This window comes from Sus scrofa, chromosome 9, assembly GCF_054392235.1.
Source record: "Sus scrofa isolate SSC_HxYL_T2T_F1_AM1 chromosome 9, Sscrofa_HxYL_maternal_Yorkshire_Landrace_v2.0, whole genome shotgun sequence".
Classification (NCBI taxonomy): domain Eukaryota; kingdom Metazoa; phylum Chordata; class Mammalia; order Artiodactyla; family Suidae; genus Sus; species Sus scrofa.
Genome location: NC_139391.1, coordinates 76,949,941 through 76,969,367, shown reverse-complemented (window position 1 = coordinate 76,969,367; position 19,427 = coordinate 76,949,941). Strand labels below are relative to the sequence as shown.

The 19,427-nt window shown below is 37.7% G+C and overlaps 1 protein-coding gene and 1 non-coding gene across 10 annotated transcripts in view; one reads left to right on the top strand and one right to left on the bottom strand.

Moving 5' to 3' along the window:
* Positions 1-19,427, bottom strand: part of ANKIB1 (ankyrin repeat and IBR domain containing 1) — a 160,318-nt gene that overhangs the window by 45,050 nt on the left and 95,841 nt on the right. For all 9 annotated transcript variants that reach the window (XR_014815746.1, XM_084976961.1, XM_003130136.5 and 6 more), the window contains exons 8-10: positions 13,802-13,946; positions 12,095-12,261; positions 7,146-7,234 (exon numbers count right to left, since the gene is read on the bottom strand). Coding sequence is in view for 8 of the 9 variants with exons in the window: in XM_084976961.1 (XP_084833087.1) it covers positions 7,146-7,234; positions 12,095-12,261; positions 13,802-13,946 (401 nt within the window). In the remaining variant the exon portion in view is untranslated. The remainder of the gene's footprint in view (positions 1-7,145; positions 7,235-12,094; positions 12,262-13,801; positions 13,947-19,427) is intronic.
* On the top strand, positions 11,190-11,296 carry LOC146399993 (U6 spliceosomal RNA). The gene has a single exon (XR_014816948.1). It is a non-coding gene; the product is annotated as a U6 spliceosomal RNA (small nuclear RNA).

Here is a 19,427-nt window from a genome sequence, read left to right as displayed (position 1 = left end):
ACTCTTCATCACAGTAAAAAAACATGAAAATCATATTGAGAGATCAACATCTTTTTATCCATGATTATTTATGATAAACTCAAAATGAATCCAATGTGGCATGTCTAAAACTAAACTCATCATCTTTCCCAAATCAGCTCCTTTCTCTACCGCTTGTCCTGTAAATGAGATGATCATCTACCCAGACTCAGTCCAGGAAGAACAGGATCTTGGATACCCTCCTTCCCTCATCTACTGTGTCCCACTGGTTCAATCGTTCTCTTTCAGACCCATCTCCTCTCCATTCCTACTTCTCTTTGCTTTGGCTGGAATCTTCCACACCTTTTGCCTAGACAATTAAAACACAGAAACCAATTTCTCTCTCCAGCTCCTTCCCCCTCTCCCCGACAACCTACTCTACACTGCCTCTTTACAATGCTCTTTGAAAAATACCAATGTTTAAATCCTTTAGTTGTTCTTCGCTGACTCCAAGATAAAATCAAACTGCTTTAGCAAAGAATACAAAGCCCTTCATGATTTGGTCACTGACTACCTGATAAGATTCTCCCATTCTCTATCCCCACACTAACCTTATACTTCTCATCATCTTAAACTCCATTTATTCAACTTTAATTTGAGATCTGCAGTCTTAAGGGATGCCAAGGTTTTTAAAGACTCTAAATTTTGTTTTATATTCCATAGATATGCCCCATCTCCTATGGAGAGATTTAGGGGCTGGAGAGAATTGTAGATGCATAATTAAAAATCAAGTTTGTTTTCTAGCTTCAAGCACAACAGGGAAGCTCTACCTTTTCTTTGCTGAAAAGAGATGACTGAAAAATCCCTTTGGAATCCTTGAAAGTGGTCCATTCAATCAAGGCCCTCATATGTGACATTCTAGGAAGGGTGGGGTAAGGGGTTAACCCTACTGTTGAAAGCAGGGGAGAAATCAGAATCTCTTGAGTTTCGAAGTTTAAAAGAATATGTTACTCAGTCCTCAGACAGAAATCCCTGGAGAGGGAAGTGGACAAAGGTTTGGGCCGACTGACTCTTGGAAAGTGGCTCCGCATATGAACTGGAAGAGCTGAGCACCAGCAGGAGACCTTTGATGGAGCCTAGACGTGGGGGAGTGGGAGAGGAGATGGCACCATCTTGCTTCAAGGAACCTTGGGTGCCTATCCATTGAAGTATGTGTCAACAACAGAATAGCTACTGGTAGACTGGAAAGCATGGGTTTTCAATTCCACGTGACAGAGAAACAAGAGCAGCAAGGAACTGCTCAGACTCCACTCCGTTTCCAAACCCACTTGGCAGAAGATGGTTTGATTAGGGTGTTAGTGCAGAGAATTCTCATAATTTGGTGGAGACAGGAGTTTCAGAATGAACTTACTATACACCTGATGGCTATCAGGTCAACCACGGAGGTATTGCTATAAAACCTAATAGCTAAGTACAATGTCTAATTTTTGTTTAAAAGTAGTGGTCTTTCTCCTCCCTTCAGAATCAACATTATTTTTAGCTCAGAGGCTCCAACATATTCTTATGACCTTTATTGTCCATTGTTATAATAAATAAAGGACAAAGCCATTAAAACAAAGCAGCTGTGTGGCCTGCAACATAACAATTTTTTTTCTTCCATCCTTGGAGAGAATGCTAGTTTCTGACTGTATTCTAGAGGATTTTATTTCATGTTGCCGGAAGTAGCTAACTACTAGTACAACAAAACCTGTGTTCAGAAAAATGTCTTGACTTACAAGTGCTCTGAACATGCTCGTTTCATAACCTGCCCTTTGTACATAATTTTTTCAATATCTGCAAAACCCAAACTCCCTTCAATCTAGCTGGTGAGTCTTCTTAACCCGTACTGACTTCCAAACTCTTCCCCTGTACTTCAGCTACATGTCTAATATACCTTGCTCTTCTTTCCATAATAATCTAGTCCCTTTGTAAGAAAAACTAACTTCATTTAATCAAGCATTACAGTATAACAATCTAAGATCTATTAGTAGAATCAACGTGTATGCAAGTAAAGACGAAGTTGCTTTTAAAGACTGAATTTTTTTTTTTTTTTTTTTTGTCTTTTGTCTTTTTAGGCCCACACCTGCAGCATATGGAGGTTCCCAGGCTAGGGGTCTAATCGGAGCTGGAGCTGCCGGCCTATGCCACAGCCACAGCAATGCCAGATCCAAGCCGTGTCTGCAATCTACACCACAGCTCAAGGCAATGCCAGATCCTTAACCCACTGAGTGAGGCCAGGGATTGAACCTAAAACGTCATGGTTCCTAGTTGGATTCATTTCTGCTGTACCATGAAGGGAACTCTGAAGACTGAACTCTTAAAAAGACTATTTGAATTTCATTCAGTAACCACTATTGAGTAGGTACTGTGAAAAAATTGGCCTTAAGACTTTATAAAGTAATTGTCATTTCACGGAAAATATAGTCATTCCTGTTTCTTGCTGTGATTAGCTACAATAGAGGCAGTGTCAGTACTGAAAAACAGTATTTCAACCCATCTATGGAATTAATTCTTTGAATTGAGCTCAGTATATTTTCTAATATCTTATCTCATTAATTAGATTTTGTCACTCTTTTTTAAGTCTCATAATTCAAAGACTTTGGAAAACTAGGGTTGAGGGAGAAAATGATCTCAAGAATCTACGAGTTTGGTTGAAAATTCTTATGCCAAAGATATGGGACCATGATGATCCAAATTAATATGTAAATGCAATGAAGCATTAAATCATACTCCTCTTTTTTTGAGTATTATTTTTATATATTTAAAGATGATTTTCTACTTAAGTATTATACTTGGCTTATCACTGCTTGCTGCAAGCCTTACCCTAAATTTCATAAACTTAAGTGGCCATTAATAGTCTCCTGGTCACCACCACCTTTTACTGTGGTAGATACACAGCACAGTGAGAAAACTCCCAGGTTTTTCTCAGCAATGAGGAATTTTCTCTGCAGTCTTGGCTTTGGCTCCCTCTGTGGGTGCCCTGGGTCTCTCACCTCCTACACAATTTTTCTAAAGTTCCTCCATCCTTCTGAAATAAAATCCCATTTGGGACTCTTTGGGGGTGATCTTCAGTTTGTAATAAGGTCTCCCTGGCCACCATACACTGTGTACACCATTCTCTAGTTCTTCAGTTTCTCTTCTCTCTTCATTTTATCAGAATCGTTATTTTATACCAAGATATTCTGTCATAGTCTCACCAACAATCTGTACTGGGGTCATTCTCGCTCTGCTTCCCTAATAAAAATTTGTGGGTATGGAAGGAATGATCCAATTTTACATTGGTAAGGGATAACTAAAAATAACCACCTACTTCAAAATACTTGCTTTATATCTCAAATAAGATACTTTCGGCCACTTTCTGCTCAATAATTAAATAATAAACTACATTAATTACTTCTTGTGCTCTATTAACTCTTTTAGGCAAATGCTAAGTATACTTAGGTTAATAATTTAATAAAATGAGAAGTTATCTTCTCTATATACCTTTCCTCTCCCATCTGCATTGTCTCTGTTTTGTTCAAGACCTTGTATCTTCTCACCTGGACATTCTGAAGTTGTCTCAGAAAGAGTGCTCTTGGAGTTCCTGTTCTGGCTCAGAGGTAACGAATCTGACTAGGATCCATGAGGATGTGGGTTCGAGCCACGGCCCTGCTCAGTGGGTTAAGGATACAGCATTGACGTGAGCTGTGGTGTAGGTCACAGACACAGCTTAGATCTGGCACTGCTATGGCTCTAGCATAGGCCAGCAGCTGTAGCTCTGATTCCACCCCTAGCCTGGGAACTTTCATATGCCACAGGTGCAGCCTTTAAAAAACAAAACAAAACAGTGTTCTTATCTAGAATCTCAATAGTCCCTAATTCATCATCCACACTTATGCTTGAGTAATCTTTCTAAGCATACATCTTCAGTTATCAATTTCCTTCTCAAAACTCCTTTGTGATGTCTCAGGATAAAGTCAGACCTCTCAGCATTATATATAACCCCCACCCCTGCATGTGCTCTCATCTCTTTGCACTTTGCACTGGATTATCTGCAGTCTTTGAATATGTCATGCTATTTCACATTCCTACTTCACTGTAAGCCTAGAATGCCCTCCCTACTCTGTTCCTTGTGAAGAACACCTATCAACTTTCTTTTCTTTTTTTGGCTGTGTCCATAGCATATGGAAGTCCTTGGGCCAGGGACTGAACTCATGTGGTGACTTTAGCCACTGCAGTGACAATGCCAGATCCCTAACCTGCTACACCACGAGGGAAATCCTCTATTAGCTTTCAAGACATGGCATAAATATCAGTTATTTTAAAAGCTTCCCCTAACGCTCTCCTAGAGATAACTGATCTCCTTCTCTGTCCCTCCCCTTTTCACAATGTACCACAGGAACACTGTTTTCTCATAGCATTTATAATATTTATTTTTCTGAGTTTTGTACATAGCTGTTCCCATTTCTAAAATGTAAACTTCAAGACTATAGAGGGCAACTTACTTCTGTATTCCAACATAAAACAGCACTCAGTAAATGTTAAAGACAAAATGAAGACACCATTTTATTTTTTTGCTTTTTTTAGGGCTGCACCCACAGCATATGGAGGTTCCCAGACCAGGGGTTGAACTGGAGCAACAGCTGCCAGCCTACGCCAGAGCCAAAGCAATGCCACGTCTGTGACCTACACCACAGCTCATGGCAATGCTAGATCCTTAAGCCACTGAGTGAGGCCAGGGATCGAACCTTCAACTTCGTGGTTCCTAGTTGGATTCATTTCAGCTGTACCATGACAGGAAATCTGAAGACACCATTTTAAAGCAACAAGTTATTCCTAAATTTTCTCAGCATCTGTTCTGGGTTGCAGACAAGCACTTCTAGAATCCCACCAGACATCTCACCTTATGAACCGCAAGTACCTCAAGTGCAAAATGCCCACAACAAAACTCATTATTTTCCCCTGAAAGTTACTCCTTTATATGATTTTTCTAAGTTGACCAATGATATCATGATCTAACCTCTGACCCAAACTAAAAATTCACCTCTCTACTTCTGGTCTATCTCTCCTTTAGCTTACCCTTCCTAGTCATCAGTTATCTTGATAAAAACATCTCTGACAATGCCACTTCCCTATTCAAAAAATGCATTTCCTGGCTTACTTTGTTAATAGGATAGATTCAGACCATTTGACAAGAACCCTCACAATCTGGCAACCCCTACCTCTCCAATCTCATCTCTTGCAAGGTTCTCCCATGAACCTTGATTTTAAACCACAGAATATATAACGAAATGTAGATAGGTGGGCAGTAGCAAGCCTTCTCTAATACAGATATTTCTAGGTGTCAGAAACAGGAAAGAAAGAAAAGTCCAATTGTCCTGTTATGTTTACAGGTGTTGCAGGGAAATGGAATTAATCTCTTTATAGAGTAGGGAATGGGGTGGGCATCCAGAGAGCAATGGCAAGCTCTACCTGGCATTCGAGAGAGACAATGAACCTGGAAACAAGAATAGTTTATATAAATCTTTTTGATTGGGGAAGCAAGTACTCAAAAAAAAAAAATATATATATATATATATATATATATATATATTTTTGTCTTTAGTCTTTTTGCCTTTTCTAGGGCCGCTCCCATGGCATATGGAGGGTCCCAGGCTAGGGGTCTAATTGGAGCTGTAGCCGCCAGCCTATGCCAGAGTCACAGCAATGCCAGATTGAGCCATGTCTTTGACCTACACCACAGCTCATGGCAATGCCGGATCCTTAACCTACTGAGCAAGGCCAGGGATCGAACCCGCAACCCATGGTTCCTAGTCGGATTTGTAAACCACTGAGCCATGACGGGAACTCCATCAAAAAATATTTGTTGACTGAATGATGAATGTATAGGACAGAAATAATTAATCAGACCTCACTATAAAATAGCATAAGATTATGCAGTTTCCTTTGTTCTTGTTTAAAGGACATAAGCCTTCTCATCATGTGAGTGGGATCACCCTTACCGTCCATTAATATACTGGTGTTCTGTTTTACATAGTAGTCTCTTTTCTGTGGATCCAAATAACCCTGAGGCAGTGCACAAAATGAATCTCATGAATATAAAATGCTGAGAACAAGCTCTCAGGCAATGCTATATTGGCCAATATAAGTCTAGAGGATCTCACAGCGGTCAGCCAGTCTCTCCCACGGTCACTTCAGCTGCTGACAAAACCTACCATAGCTCTGCCTCTGCACATATTCTAAAACTCGAGTCACAGCTTGCTGCTGTGAGGAAGGTTCCTTAACACCCTTGTCCCCAACCTGAAGTTAGTTGTTACTGTTCCTGTACTCTCATCTCTACCCAACTATGTTAGTTTCCATCTGACTGCTTCCCTTCTAGCCTCTGCACTTTTTGAGGGCTGGCATCATCTTTATGATGTGCTTTGCTTATAGTAAGTGCAGATGAACTGTATGAATTCTTAAGCCTGTTTTGCAATACCTCAAACTAACTCCATTATTTAAAAAGTTAAAAACACCAAATTACTTTTCATTTATATTAATCTGAAAGCAAACAGCTGTCATAAAATATTTCAGGGGGTAAGAAATTACTGCAAAGCAGATGTATTTACTTGTTAAATATAGGAATTGTTACTAGGAAAGCTAATGCAAACTCATTCTGTTTGCCCTGTCACTCAATCCAGTCTGTTCCTCATCTGCACCATGGGATAACCAGCATCGATCTCATTGCATTTCTGTAAGGCTTAAGAGAGATAATACATTTACAGACATCTCAATAAAAATTACAGACATGACATTTTTATATAAATAAATCTACAGAATCATATAACAACAAGAAATTAACTTGCCTTATTCTCCACTGGAGGCTTCTAGGGAAATAAGAAAAAGCTATTTCGCCCGCCCTGGATAAAAGGCAAGTGCTGTAGGTAAGGAAGCTAAATGTGACCCCTGTTACCTTGCTTATCTGAGTCCCAATCAGTCCATTAGAAACATAGAGGCCGACTATGCTTTTCCTGCTGGAATCTCCAAAAAGATGTTGGTTAGAGGGGCTAAAAAGGGGATCTCTTGCATTAACAAACTTGAAAACTTTAAAAGTAAAACTCTAAGAAACAGAACCACATTATCTTCTGAATGCTCTTAAAAAATATGTAGTTATCTAAAATTCCTCTTACGTTCTTCTGGTTTCATTTCAGTTATTTTTTGTAGCCAGTTTTTCCATGTTTGGCAGTCACAAGGCTCATGGGCTTCACCAAGGCACTCCCTAAAGAGGAAAACATGGAAAAGGCAATTTAAAAATAACCTTCATCAATGTCAAGGTAAAAGAACAGGTGGGAAGTATTGCTTCAAATGTAACATTGAGAACACTGAGGCACAGTAACTACTGAAAGGAACTGGAAGCCTGATTCTAAAACTTGATATCACTAGGCTAGATTTTTCCCACATGTCCAGTACATTTACTCACACATTTTAAAAAGTTCCAAAAGATGGGGAGTTCCTGTCGTGGTACAGCGGAAACGAATCCGACTAGGAACCATGAGGTTGCAGGTTTGATCCCTGGCCTTGCTCAGTGGGTTCAGGATCTGGCGTTGCTGTGAGCTGTGGTATAGGTCACAGACGAGGCTTGGATCTGGAGTTGCTGTGTAGGCCAGTGGCTACAGTTCTGATTAGACCCCTATCCTGGCAACCTCCATATGAGGCGGGTACGACCCTAAAAGGACAAAAAGACAATAAAGAAAAAAGTTCTAAAAGATTAACTAATATTTATAATTTAGTCTCTCATGCCTTGGGAACTGCAAAATATTTTTATCAATTAGGTTCTGTCTCACTAATACTGTAAATTCTAACAACTCAAAGTGTGTTCTGCTGGCTAGTAACATGGCCATTACTCAGGGGATTGTTAAACATGCTGAAGAGCAGGCCTCATGAGGCTTACTGGTTGCATTTTATCAAAATCACCACATGGCCTTCTGCATTTTGAAGTTTGAGAAACACTGTTTTTATATCACATTCTTGTCATTATTTTTACTTCTGAATCCCCAAGTAACAGCAGTGGCAGTCTAATTTACGTTCAATGTGATAAATCCCAATATTCTGTTTCATTGGAATTTGGGAGATGATTTAAATAATTAAAACCACGTCGACTTATCATCTGTTAATTCAATTATATATTCTTTCTGTAAGTATATAAAAGTCAAACATTAAAAATGACATAGAATCTTTACAAACTGTTTAATTCAATATATATTACATAGTACAAAGCTAATCATTCTAGTAAGTAACAAAATACTTTGTGCAAGGAAAAATTCAATCTATGGGTACCATCATCAACACCATCTCCAGTGTCTTTTTTTTTTTTTTTTTTTTATAAGAAGTTTTTTTTTTTGAGGGGGTAGGTGGGTGCTATGTCCATGGCATGCTGAAGTTCCTAGGCCAGGGATCAAACCCAAGCCACAGCAGTGACAACACCAAGTCCTTAACCACTAGGCCACTGGGGAACTCCGCCAGTGTCATTTTAAACAAAGATTGTATATACAAAGTTCATGTTTGTTAAGAAGATATGCCCATGTTTGTTAAGAAGATATGCCAACCGATAGGTAGAGTCTTACTATGAGGCGACATTTCACTGTATTATAACTGTATCAATTCTACTTCATACTCATTAGGATGGCTGCTATTTTTAAAAAAAACAACAAGAAATAACAAGTATTAGAAAGGATATGGAAAAACTGGAACCCTTGTGCATTGCTGATAGGAATGTAAAATGATGCAGCTCTTATGGAAAACACTTTGGTAGCTCCTCAAATAGTTTCAACAGAACTGAAAACAAGGCCTCAAACTTTTATGCCAATGTTCATAACGGCGTTATTTGCAATAGTCAAAAAGATGGGAACAACAGAAATATTCACTAACATATGAATGGATCAACAAAATGTGGTATATATGCACAATGGAATATTAGCCATTAAAAGGAATGGCCTTCTGATATGCTATATAACATGTATGAGCCTTGAAGATGTTATGCTAAGTGAAATAAGCTGACACAAAAGGACAAATATTGTATGACTCCACTTATAAAATATCTAGATTGGGGAAATTCAGGAAGATATAAAGAATGATGGTTAGGAGCAGCCTGAATTAGGGAGGGAGGATGGGGAATTACTGCTTAATGGTGGTAGAGTTTTTGTTTGGGATGACGAAAATGTTCTAAAATGGATAGGGGTGATAGTTGCATGACACTGCAAATGTACTTAACATCATTGAACTGTACACCTAAAAAACCACTAATTACCTTGAAGGAATAACATAATTTTCTTAAATTTCTGATTTATTACCAAATGTGGTATTTGGGAAATCTTTTCCATAACTGTGGTTTTATATGGCTCCTTAGTAATTTAGTGATAATTTAACAGTCATTACAAAATACTGGGCTGATTAAAGTGAAGTAGACATATTAAGTATTTATCACTTTAGTACATATTAACATCAACTCTGCTCTCCTAAAAGGTAGGGGATAGCTGCGATAACTGTTAATTTTAATCCAGCACATACACTAGAGTGAGAAATCTGCCACAGATCTAAAAGCAGTGTTTCCACTGGTGCCTGAGAACATGTGTAAAGAATACAAAACTTTCATTTCTTATGACTCATCAAAAAAACCCAAACAAGCCTAAAAAATCAAAGTGCAAGAATTTTACATATCTGCAATATCTAAAATAAAGCAAATGAAAAGTCAATAAAATAAATTATTTTCCTTTTTAGGATTTTTTTCTCCCCTGGAGATTAGACAGCATATTCATTACTATTGTTATTTTTTTCCTGGTAGAATCAATATCAGTACGTCTGCCTCTGCTGTCAGAACATTTTCAGACAGAAAAAAAGAAAATAACACTGGGGGGAAAACAGCACTTTGTTTTCAAATAGAGTCTGAAAAAATATATGCCATTTCTTTCAAAGGCCATAATTGCTTATCAGTGTGCTTGGTTCTCTGAGGCTGTACTGCACTAGACAGCAACAGAAGGTTTCCTTTTCCAGAACTTCACAGAAGGACATGGGGAGGTACTTCCTCCGGAGCTGGCCTAATCAGCAGGATCACTTCTGAGTGTTATGACTGGTTGGCACATTTCTACAATTTCCAGTGCAATGCTAAGAGTGAGTATAACAAGGAGAAGCTAGAATAAAAACTGTAAATGAGAAAGAAGCTATGGGTTGCCATTTCTATTAAGTATCTTCGAAAACTAAGGCATCAGAGAAAAGCCTGAACTCCAAAGTACAGTAACAACAATGCCATCAGACATAACAGGTGACTGATAATCTGGATTATGCCAGGTGTAGGGAGAAATTATTCTGATAGAAAGAATTAAGATACTGGAATGTAGTGCAGAAACTGGAAAGCTAAATTCCTGAACAAAGTTTTAACCAAACCCAGACACCAATGACTGGTGGCAAGTATTCTGACAGACAAATTGCAATTATACAGGCCAGTCGGAGAAAACATTCTAGGTTGTTATTAAGGGCACAGAACTTGTTGGTAAACAAGTTACAATAGAAAGGGCTATCCTGTGATGGGAAGGAAAATGCCTACTCCCACATTCCCTCCTGACAATGAATATATTCAGTTACATCCCAGCAGATATCTCTTGGGGATGGCTCTCAACTGACTCTATCACATGTAATTCTTAAAAAGAAGAAACCGTTACTGGCATTTCTTGTGGTTTTTGCAATCATCTTTAGAGATTATTTGTGAGCTTTTGAAGGGAAGAAAAAAGCAAACCCAGAATCACATGCTTTTATTTTGTAAAGATCTCTCTTGCAAAGCTTCCTTTTGCATAAAGACTTTCCTTCTCTTGGAAACACTAGACAAGGGCAGCAGAATTCTATTTAGAATTCTCTCTTTTTTATTTTTTCTTAGAATTTCTGACTATAGGCAAAGCTTTTATACTATATGAATAAGAGTAGAAAGCTATGTAAAAACAGAGATTGCAAATTAATGTTTACAGAGGTGTAGCAGATAACGTAGGCTGGCCTACACCACAGTCACAGCTATGTAGAATCTGAGCCACAGCTTTGACCCACATCACAGCTCATGGCAACGCTGGTTCCTTAACCCACTGAGTGAGGCCAGGGATGGAACCCACATCCTCATGGCTACTAGTTGGGTTTGTACTGCTGAGCCACAATGGGAACTCTTAGAAACTCCTATTTTAAGAAAAACTGTTGTGCTGGCTTCGGCAGCACATATACTAAAATTGGAAAGATACAGAGAAGATTAGCATGGCCCCTGCGCAAGGATGACACGCAAATTCGTGAAGCGCTCCATATTTTTAAATGTGACAGTAACAGTGTAAAGAAAATAGTTTCTTAGGTATTTGTAACATACAAATTATATTAAAATGCTCTCTGGAGTTTAAAAAAAAAAGAAAAAATGTTAAACTCTAAACATTTTCTAATCTATGGTCAGTAACTTGGTATTAGAGTTCAAGTGCATAGACTCTAGCATTAAACAGAGCTGGGCTCTAATCCCATTTCTGCCATTTCCTAGCTGCATAACCTGAGAAAACCCCTCTGTGCCTGAATTTCCTTATCTGTAAAGTGGGTATAACAACAGCACTTCATTCCATCATTGTTAGGAGAATTAAATATTTGAAAATATTTGACAAGGTGGATGGCACACATCAAGCACACAATAAATGTAAACCATCACCACTCATTATACCTTTTTATTTTATTTTTTATTTTTTTTATCTTTTTGCCTTTTCCTGAGCCGCTCCCATGGCATATGGAGGTTCCCAGGCTAGGGGTCGCATCAGAGCTGTAGCTGCTGGCCTATGCCTGAGCCACAGCAACACGGGATCTGAGCTGCGTCTGCGACCCACACCACAGCTCACGGCAACGCCAGATCCTTAACCCACTGAGCAAGGTCAGGGATCGGATCCGCAACCTCATGGTTCCTAGTTGGATTCGTTAACCACTGCGCCACGACGGGAAATCCTCACTATACCTTTTAAAATAAATAATAATGACATCAAACATACCATTATATAAAGGCCCAGTCCAAAGTATAAAGCCTCTTTAAAAACTGTTGGAAAGGTGATCAAGCTATTCCAACTTGCATGTTACTGACCAGCAGAAGAGGTGTCCTTTTCCACAGTCCACAGCAGGAGCTCTCAGCAAGGGGAAGCTGAGTGTATCAGTCCCAGATGTGTTTGACCCTTGTTGTGTCAATCTGACTGCTCTTTCACAGCCTGGAGTAGGACACCATTTAATGGCAGGATTATTTTCAACAAAGGCCTGTTTAAACAGCAATAATAAAACGTAACAAAATATTTTAACTCTCAATACTAACACAGAGTATACCTCACATCAATTTACTTTAAAACAAACCAAAAAAGAGTAAAATATAAAACAAAGAATAGTCAGTCTTAATAGTACTGGAATGTATAAAACAATAGGAAGAAAAATGTGGCAACTGCCTTAGTAATGACATGATTTTTAAAATTTATGTTTTCTTTAATCTAACAACCAGGTAGATTGATGATTAAAGTAAAAATGCTACTATTTATACAGAAAAAGCGTAATTTGAAAATGTTTTCTCATATAATGTGCCATTTTTTTAATGGAAAATAATTCTAATAAATAGAATCTTATGATTATCAGTTGCATTAGAACAGTAAATTTCTAAATAGCACTCTAATAATACATAAAAATCAATATTATAAACACAGAATCACCATATGATCCAGCAATTTCACCTCTACATATATATCCCAAATAAATAAAAGCAGGAACTGCACAATACATAATGCCAGATACATAATGATAAATACTGTATGATTCTACTTGTACAAGATGCCTAGAATAGTCAAAAGCAGAAACAACACAAATGTCTGCAAATGGATGAATGGATAAAAGCAAAATGTGGTTCATACATTAATAGTACTATTCAACATTAAGCAAGGAAATTCTGACACATTCTACAATGTGAATGAACCTTAAAGACATTGTGCTAAGCACAATAAGCCAGATACATAATGATAAATACTGTATGATTCTACTTGTACAAGATGCCTAGAATAGTCAAAGACATAGAAATAGAAAGTAGATCAGTGGTTCCCAGGGGCATTAGAGGTGGGGAGTGGGGAGTTAGTGTTCAATGGGAACAGAGTTTCAGTCTGAGATGACGAAAAAAATTCTGGAGATGGAGAGCAGTGACAGTTGTACACTAATGTAAAAGTACTTCATACCACTGAACTGATCATATAAAACTTGTTAAAATGGTAAGGTTTATGTGTATTTTGCCACAATAATAAAAAAAGGAAAAATGCAAAAAAAACCCCAATATTATGATGCTTTCTACTTTAAAGAAATAATAGGATTGCTTTTTAAAAAGTCCACATATTAGGGTTTAGACTATAAAAAAATCTCTACTAGATAGTTAAAATGAAACTTTTAAATCATGTAAAAAAGAAAGCAAATTGCATACACTTCTGAATAATTCCTGAGTGAAAATAAAGAAAAAAAATGATATAAATTACATTATAATTTACTACATGAAATTATTTTTGAAATAAATAATATATATATTTCCAGGTTGATAACCTTTATTTCTAAGTATACTGAGCAATAAAACTATGCCTTTTGAAAAATTTAAAATAGTTACTATTTATTTTGAATGTTATCTTGATCAATCAGTTATAAAAGTACAACATGCAAACCAAGTAGTTCTGAGCATTAGTTTTTATTTTCAAAAATAAAACAAAAAATTAAAATCTGTGATATAGGTTTAATAAAATTTAAATTATGGAAATCACACAGATAATCAGCAGCATACCTTAATATCAAACTGTAGGTATCGTTTGTCCATCTCCTTAGAAACTACACTTTCTATGATATCCACAGGCACAAGTTGGAAGCAATCATATGCAGGGCAGAAAATGTTGTGAGCTTCACCTTCTTGAATTTTCAGATTCAAAAACCTATTAAAACGATCAATTGATAGAAAAAAGGCAAGGCCTTATTTGCACACTCTAAGAATTTCTCCTTTATGCTGAATTTTCTGTTAGAGCATAATTAAAATATACCAATGAGCAAGTGTGGAATGTCAACTGCAATATAATAATTCATATAATTCACAAACATTATTGAATAATTATCTGCCAACCATTCATTACATATATCCTTTTTAAAATTTGAAACAATATTTATTTAACATTAAACATTTAGAAATAAGTGGTTTAGAAAGATCATACTCAATTTTCAATATTCTATACCTTTAAATAAAATAGTTAGGTAATGATACAGAATTAACCAGATAATTTAAGAGATTTTTAAGGTGGCATTGGAATATAACATGACTTTTTAAAGAAAAGGTTTTCTGCTTACATTTCATTTTGGCAAATATTTAAATGACATTCATGTCCTACTCTAGACACATCAGTTGAGCCAGAATGGAAAAGGTGCCCTAGAAAGTGGTAGGAATTTAGGCCAAGGTGAATTAAGTGGTTAAGAGCAAGACTTTGACTTAGAGAATTCCAGGTCTGCCACTAACAAGTTATATGATGTTAAGTAATTCATTTAACTGTTCTATACCTCAGTTTCACTATCTGTAAAATGGGGATAATAATATGCACTTCTCACAGTTGTTATACAGATCATATAATATATGTTAAATATCTACATGGTGCCTGGCATAGAAGAATTCATAGAGTTTAGCAAGGGTTTTATTATTATTAATATTACCTATGGAAAAATAAGAAACAAACTTTTGAACCTAAAGAAACTAAAGAAAATAAATAGGAAACCAGGCAATTAAAATCACCATTTTCTAGTCATCACCATCATCATTTTTATCATTATTCTACTGCCTACAGTATCTTTTTCTTCTAGTTCTCTCAGTCTCTTAATTCCACTGCACTTCTAAAAAATTATAAAGCTTACTGAGATCCCATCAGATCTGTTCCCTTTGCTCCATCTCCATAATTTTATCTTGGCACTTCAGAGAAAACAGAGTCCTCACCAGACAGCTTTCTCTCCTGTTTTTTTTTTTGTTGTTGCTGCTAAACTTTTGTGTCTCTTTAGGGGTACACCCACAGCACATGGAGGCTCCTAGGCTAGGGGTTGAATCAGAGCTAAAGCTGCCAGTGTACACCATAGCCATAGCAACGTCAGATCCCAGCTGCATCTGTGACCTACACCACAGCTCACGGCCATGCTGGATCCTTAACCCACTGAGCAGGGCCAGGAATCAAACCTGGGTCCTCATGGATACTAGCTGGGTTCATTAATGCTGACCCACAAGGGGAACTCCCAGACAGCTTTCTCTTAATAAACCCCCTAGCACACCTCAAACCCAGCCATATCTTTGCCATTTTCCTGCTTGCTTAAGTGAAAAAAGGGCTTCCTCCTTTCCTCCAAGGCTAATCCTCAAATCCTCTGGCCAGCTCTGGCACTTGTAAACTATGTACCCCTTGACATAATCTTTCTCTCTCTCTCTCACTAGTGGCTCTCACTCTTGGTACAATATACATGATCATTCCATCCCCCAAACTTTTCTTAACCAAATGACCCTTTTTAGTTCCATTTTCCTGTCCTTTCACATCAAAATTCCTTGACAAAATAGTTTATGAGAATTTGTCATTCTTTCCTCATGTTCATTCTTTCATTTCCCAACTTGCAGCATTCTGGCTTCTATTCCTTGGATGGCTCTCAACAAGGCCATTAAACTACCTATAAGCCCACTCACAAGCCCAAATTATTCAAGACTTCCCAGTTTTTGCCCACCTAGACTTCTTTGGAGCATCAGACACTACTGAATAGCTCCTTCTTTTCAGATGGAAGAAAGTTTCATGTAGCAGGCATGATTCAAATGGCTTTTTAAGAATGAAGAGGACTGGGGAGCTCCCATTCTGGCTCAGTGGTAATGAACCAGACTAGTACCCATAAGGACACAGGTTGGATCTCTGGCCTTGCTCAGTGGGTTAAGGATCCGGTGTTGCTGCGAGCTGTGGTGTAGGCTTTAGACACGGCTTGGATCCTGTGATGCTGTGGCTTAGGTTGGCAGCCACGCTCTAATATGACTCCTGGCCCAGACGTTTCCATATGCTGTGGGTGCAGCATAAAAAGAAAAAAAAAAAAAAAAATTGAAGAAAGAGTTTTCTTCTGATGAGAACTTTTAGGATTTACTCTTTCATATAGTTGCTTTCATATGAAACTATAGCAGTGTTAATTGTATTGATCATGTTGTATATTACATTCCTAGTACTTATTCCATAACTGGAAGTTGTATCTTTTGACTACCTTCATCCAATTTCACCTCCCTTCTTCTTCTCACATCTTATACTCACAAATCTGATATCTTTTGCTAAGAATTTGTTTGTATTAGAAGTATAATTGGCCTACAACAAACACTATGTTACTTCCTGTAACATAACATAGTGATTTGGTATTTTTATACACTTCAAAATGATCACAGCACCATAAAGTCTAGTTATGCTATGTCACCAAAGACATTACAGTTATTGACTATACTCCTACACTGTACATTTCATACCCACAACTCATTTATTTTGCTTCTGAAGTTTGTACCTTTTAATCTCCCTCACCTATTTCTTTCCTCCCCCAACCTACTTCCTGTTTGTTTGTTCTATCTCTGTTTTTTTTTTTTTAGATTTTAATATAAGTGAAATCATAATTTGTTTTTCTCTTATTTCACTTAGCATAATACCCTCCAGGTCCATCCATTTTGTCTCAAATGGCAAGACTTCATTCCTTTTTTTAACAGCTAAATAATATTCCATCGTATACATATGCCACCCTCTCTTTATCCATTCATCTAATAATGCACACTTCGGTTGCTTCCATATCTTGACTACTGTAAATAATTTTGCAATGACCACAGGAGTGCAAATATCTTTTCCAATTAGTATTTTTGTTTTCTTTGGCTAAATATCCAGGAGTGGAACTGCTACATCATATGGCAGTTCTAATTTCTGACTTTCTGAGGAATCTCCATACTGTTTTCCATGGTGGCTGCACCAGTTTACATTCCAAGAGTGCCATGAGGATTTTCTTTTCTACACATCCTAGCCAACATTTGTTATTTGTTGTCTTTTTGATAATAGTAATTTTGACAGGTGTTTGGTGAGATCTCTTTATGGTTTTGATTTGCATTCCTCTGATGATTAGTGATTCTGAGTATCTTTTTACGCGTCTGCTTGCCACCTATTTATCTTTTTCAGAGAAATGTCTAATGTCTATTCAGATCCTCTGCCCGTTTTCTTTTTTTTGCTTTTTAGGGCCACACCCGCGGCATATGGAGGTTTTCAGGCTAGGGGTCGAATCAGAGCTACAGCTGCTGGCCTATGCCACAGCCCTAACAATGCAGGGTCTGAGCTGCATCTGTGACCTACACCACAGCTCACGGCAATGGTGGATCCTTAACCCACTGAGTGAGGCCAGGGATCAAACGCGCAACCTCATGGTTCCTAGTCAGATTCGTTTCCCTGCACCACCATGGGAACTCCTTCTTCTCCGCTCATTTTTTAATCAGCTTGTTTGTCTGATGTTGAACTGTATGAGTTCTTTGCATATATTAGACATTAACTTCTTATCAGATATCTTGCTTGCAAATACCTTTTCCCATTCAGTACATCTATTGATAGCTTCCTTGGCTATGAAAAAGCTTTTTAGTTTGATATAGTGCCATTTGTTTACTTTTTGCTTTTATTTCCCTTGCCTGAGGAGACATATCCAAAAAACTAATACTAAGATTGATATAAAAGAGCTTACTGTCCATGGTGGCTGCTTTCTTCTAGAAGTTTGTGGTTTCAGGTCTTACGTTTAAGTCTTTACTTCATTTTGAATTTATTTTTGTGCATGGTGTGAGAGAGTAGCCCAGTTTGATTCTTTTGTATGAGGCTGTCCAGTTTGTTCAGCACCATTTATTGAAGAAGGTGTATACTCCCCATTGTGTATTCTTACCTCCTTTTTTGAAGATTAATTGCCCATGTAAGTGTGGATTCATTTCTGTGCTCTATTCTGTTCTATTGGTCTATGTGTCTGTCTTTGTGCCAGTACCATACTGTTTTGATGACTGCAGGTTTACAGTAAAATTTGAAATCAGGGAGTATGACAACTCTAGCTTTATTCTTCTTTCTCCAGGTTGCTTTGGCTATTAAGGGTCTTTTGTATTTCCATACAAATTTTAGAATAATGAGTTCTAGTTATGTGAAAAATGTCATCAAATTTTTATTTGGCTGCACCCTCGGCATGTGGAAGTTCTCTGCCCGGAGATTAAGCCTGTGCCATAGCAGCAACTCAAGCCACTGCAATGCCAAATCCTTAACCCGCTGCACCACAGAAGAACTCCTCAACAATTTTTAATAGTGTAAAAGGGTGTTTAAACTAAAAGTCTGAAAACTGCTTATTGTAGAGTTCCTTTCTTCATATGACAGGAATCTCTTCCTTTTAACTACAATTAGGTTCCCTGAAAGTTAGATATAATTAACCATAATGCTAACAGTCCCCTGTCAAAGTGCACAATGTACATAAACACAGTTACCATATGATGATGTTCTTCCACTTTATGTATTCTAAATATATCAGAGTAGGTGTGGCTAACTCTGGGGAATTAAAGGACAACAGAGAAGACCTCATTGAAGAAAGGATAATTTCTCTGTAATCCAGGCTATTACTCTTCATCAACATACAAGCTCTCCCTAAATTTATAAGCAGAATATAGAGGTGATGAATGTTAGTAAGAGAGAAATCTGGGACAACTTTACCCTATATTTTTAACTTGTAGGTCAGCTTCACAGATTGTCATAGTTTCTCTGTTTATGATGAAGCTTAGGAAGATGAAAATAACTATCAGTTATTATGTGCCAGGCTCTGTTCTAACATTTTATATCTATTAGGCCATTTAACAATAATTGGCAACAATCCTATAGAGGAGTTACCATCATCACTATTTTATGGATTAAGAAATTGAGGTAGAGGGAGGTTAGAGCTTACCTAAATCAGCAACTAATGGAGTTCCTGTTGTGGCTCAGTGGTAATGAAGCCGACTAGTATCCATGAGGATGCTGTACAACCCTGGCCTTGCTCAGAGGGTTAAGGATTTGGCGTTGCTGTGAGCTGAGGTGTAGGTCATAGACATGGCTGGGATCTGGCGTTGCTGTGGCATAGGCCAGCAGCTACAGTTCCAATTTGACCCTGGCCTGGGAACTTCCATATGCCACAGGTGTGGCCCTAAAAAAAAAGCAAAAAAGAAAAGAAAACCCAACTAATAAGCAGCAGGAAGGATATTCTAAGCTGGGTAGAAAATAATAACTTCCCTTTCATTTAAGCCCTTAGCATAGATGCTTCAAAACATCTGTATGGATTAGAAAAGAAACTCATGGATGCGGAGAACAGACTTGTGGTTGCCAAGGGGGAGGTGGAGGGAGTGGGATGGACTG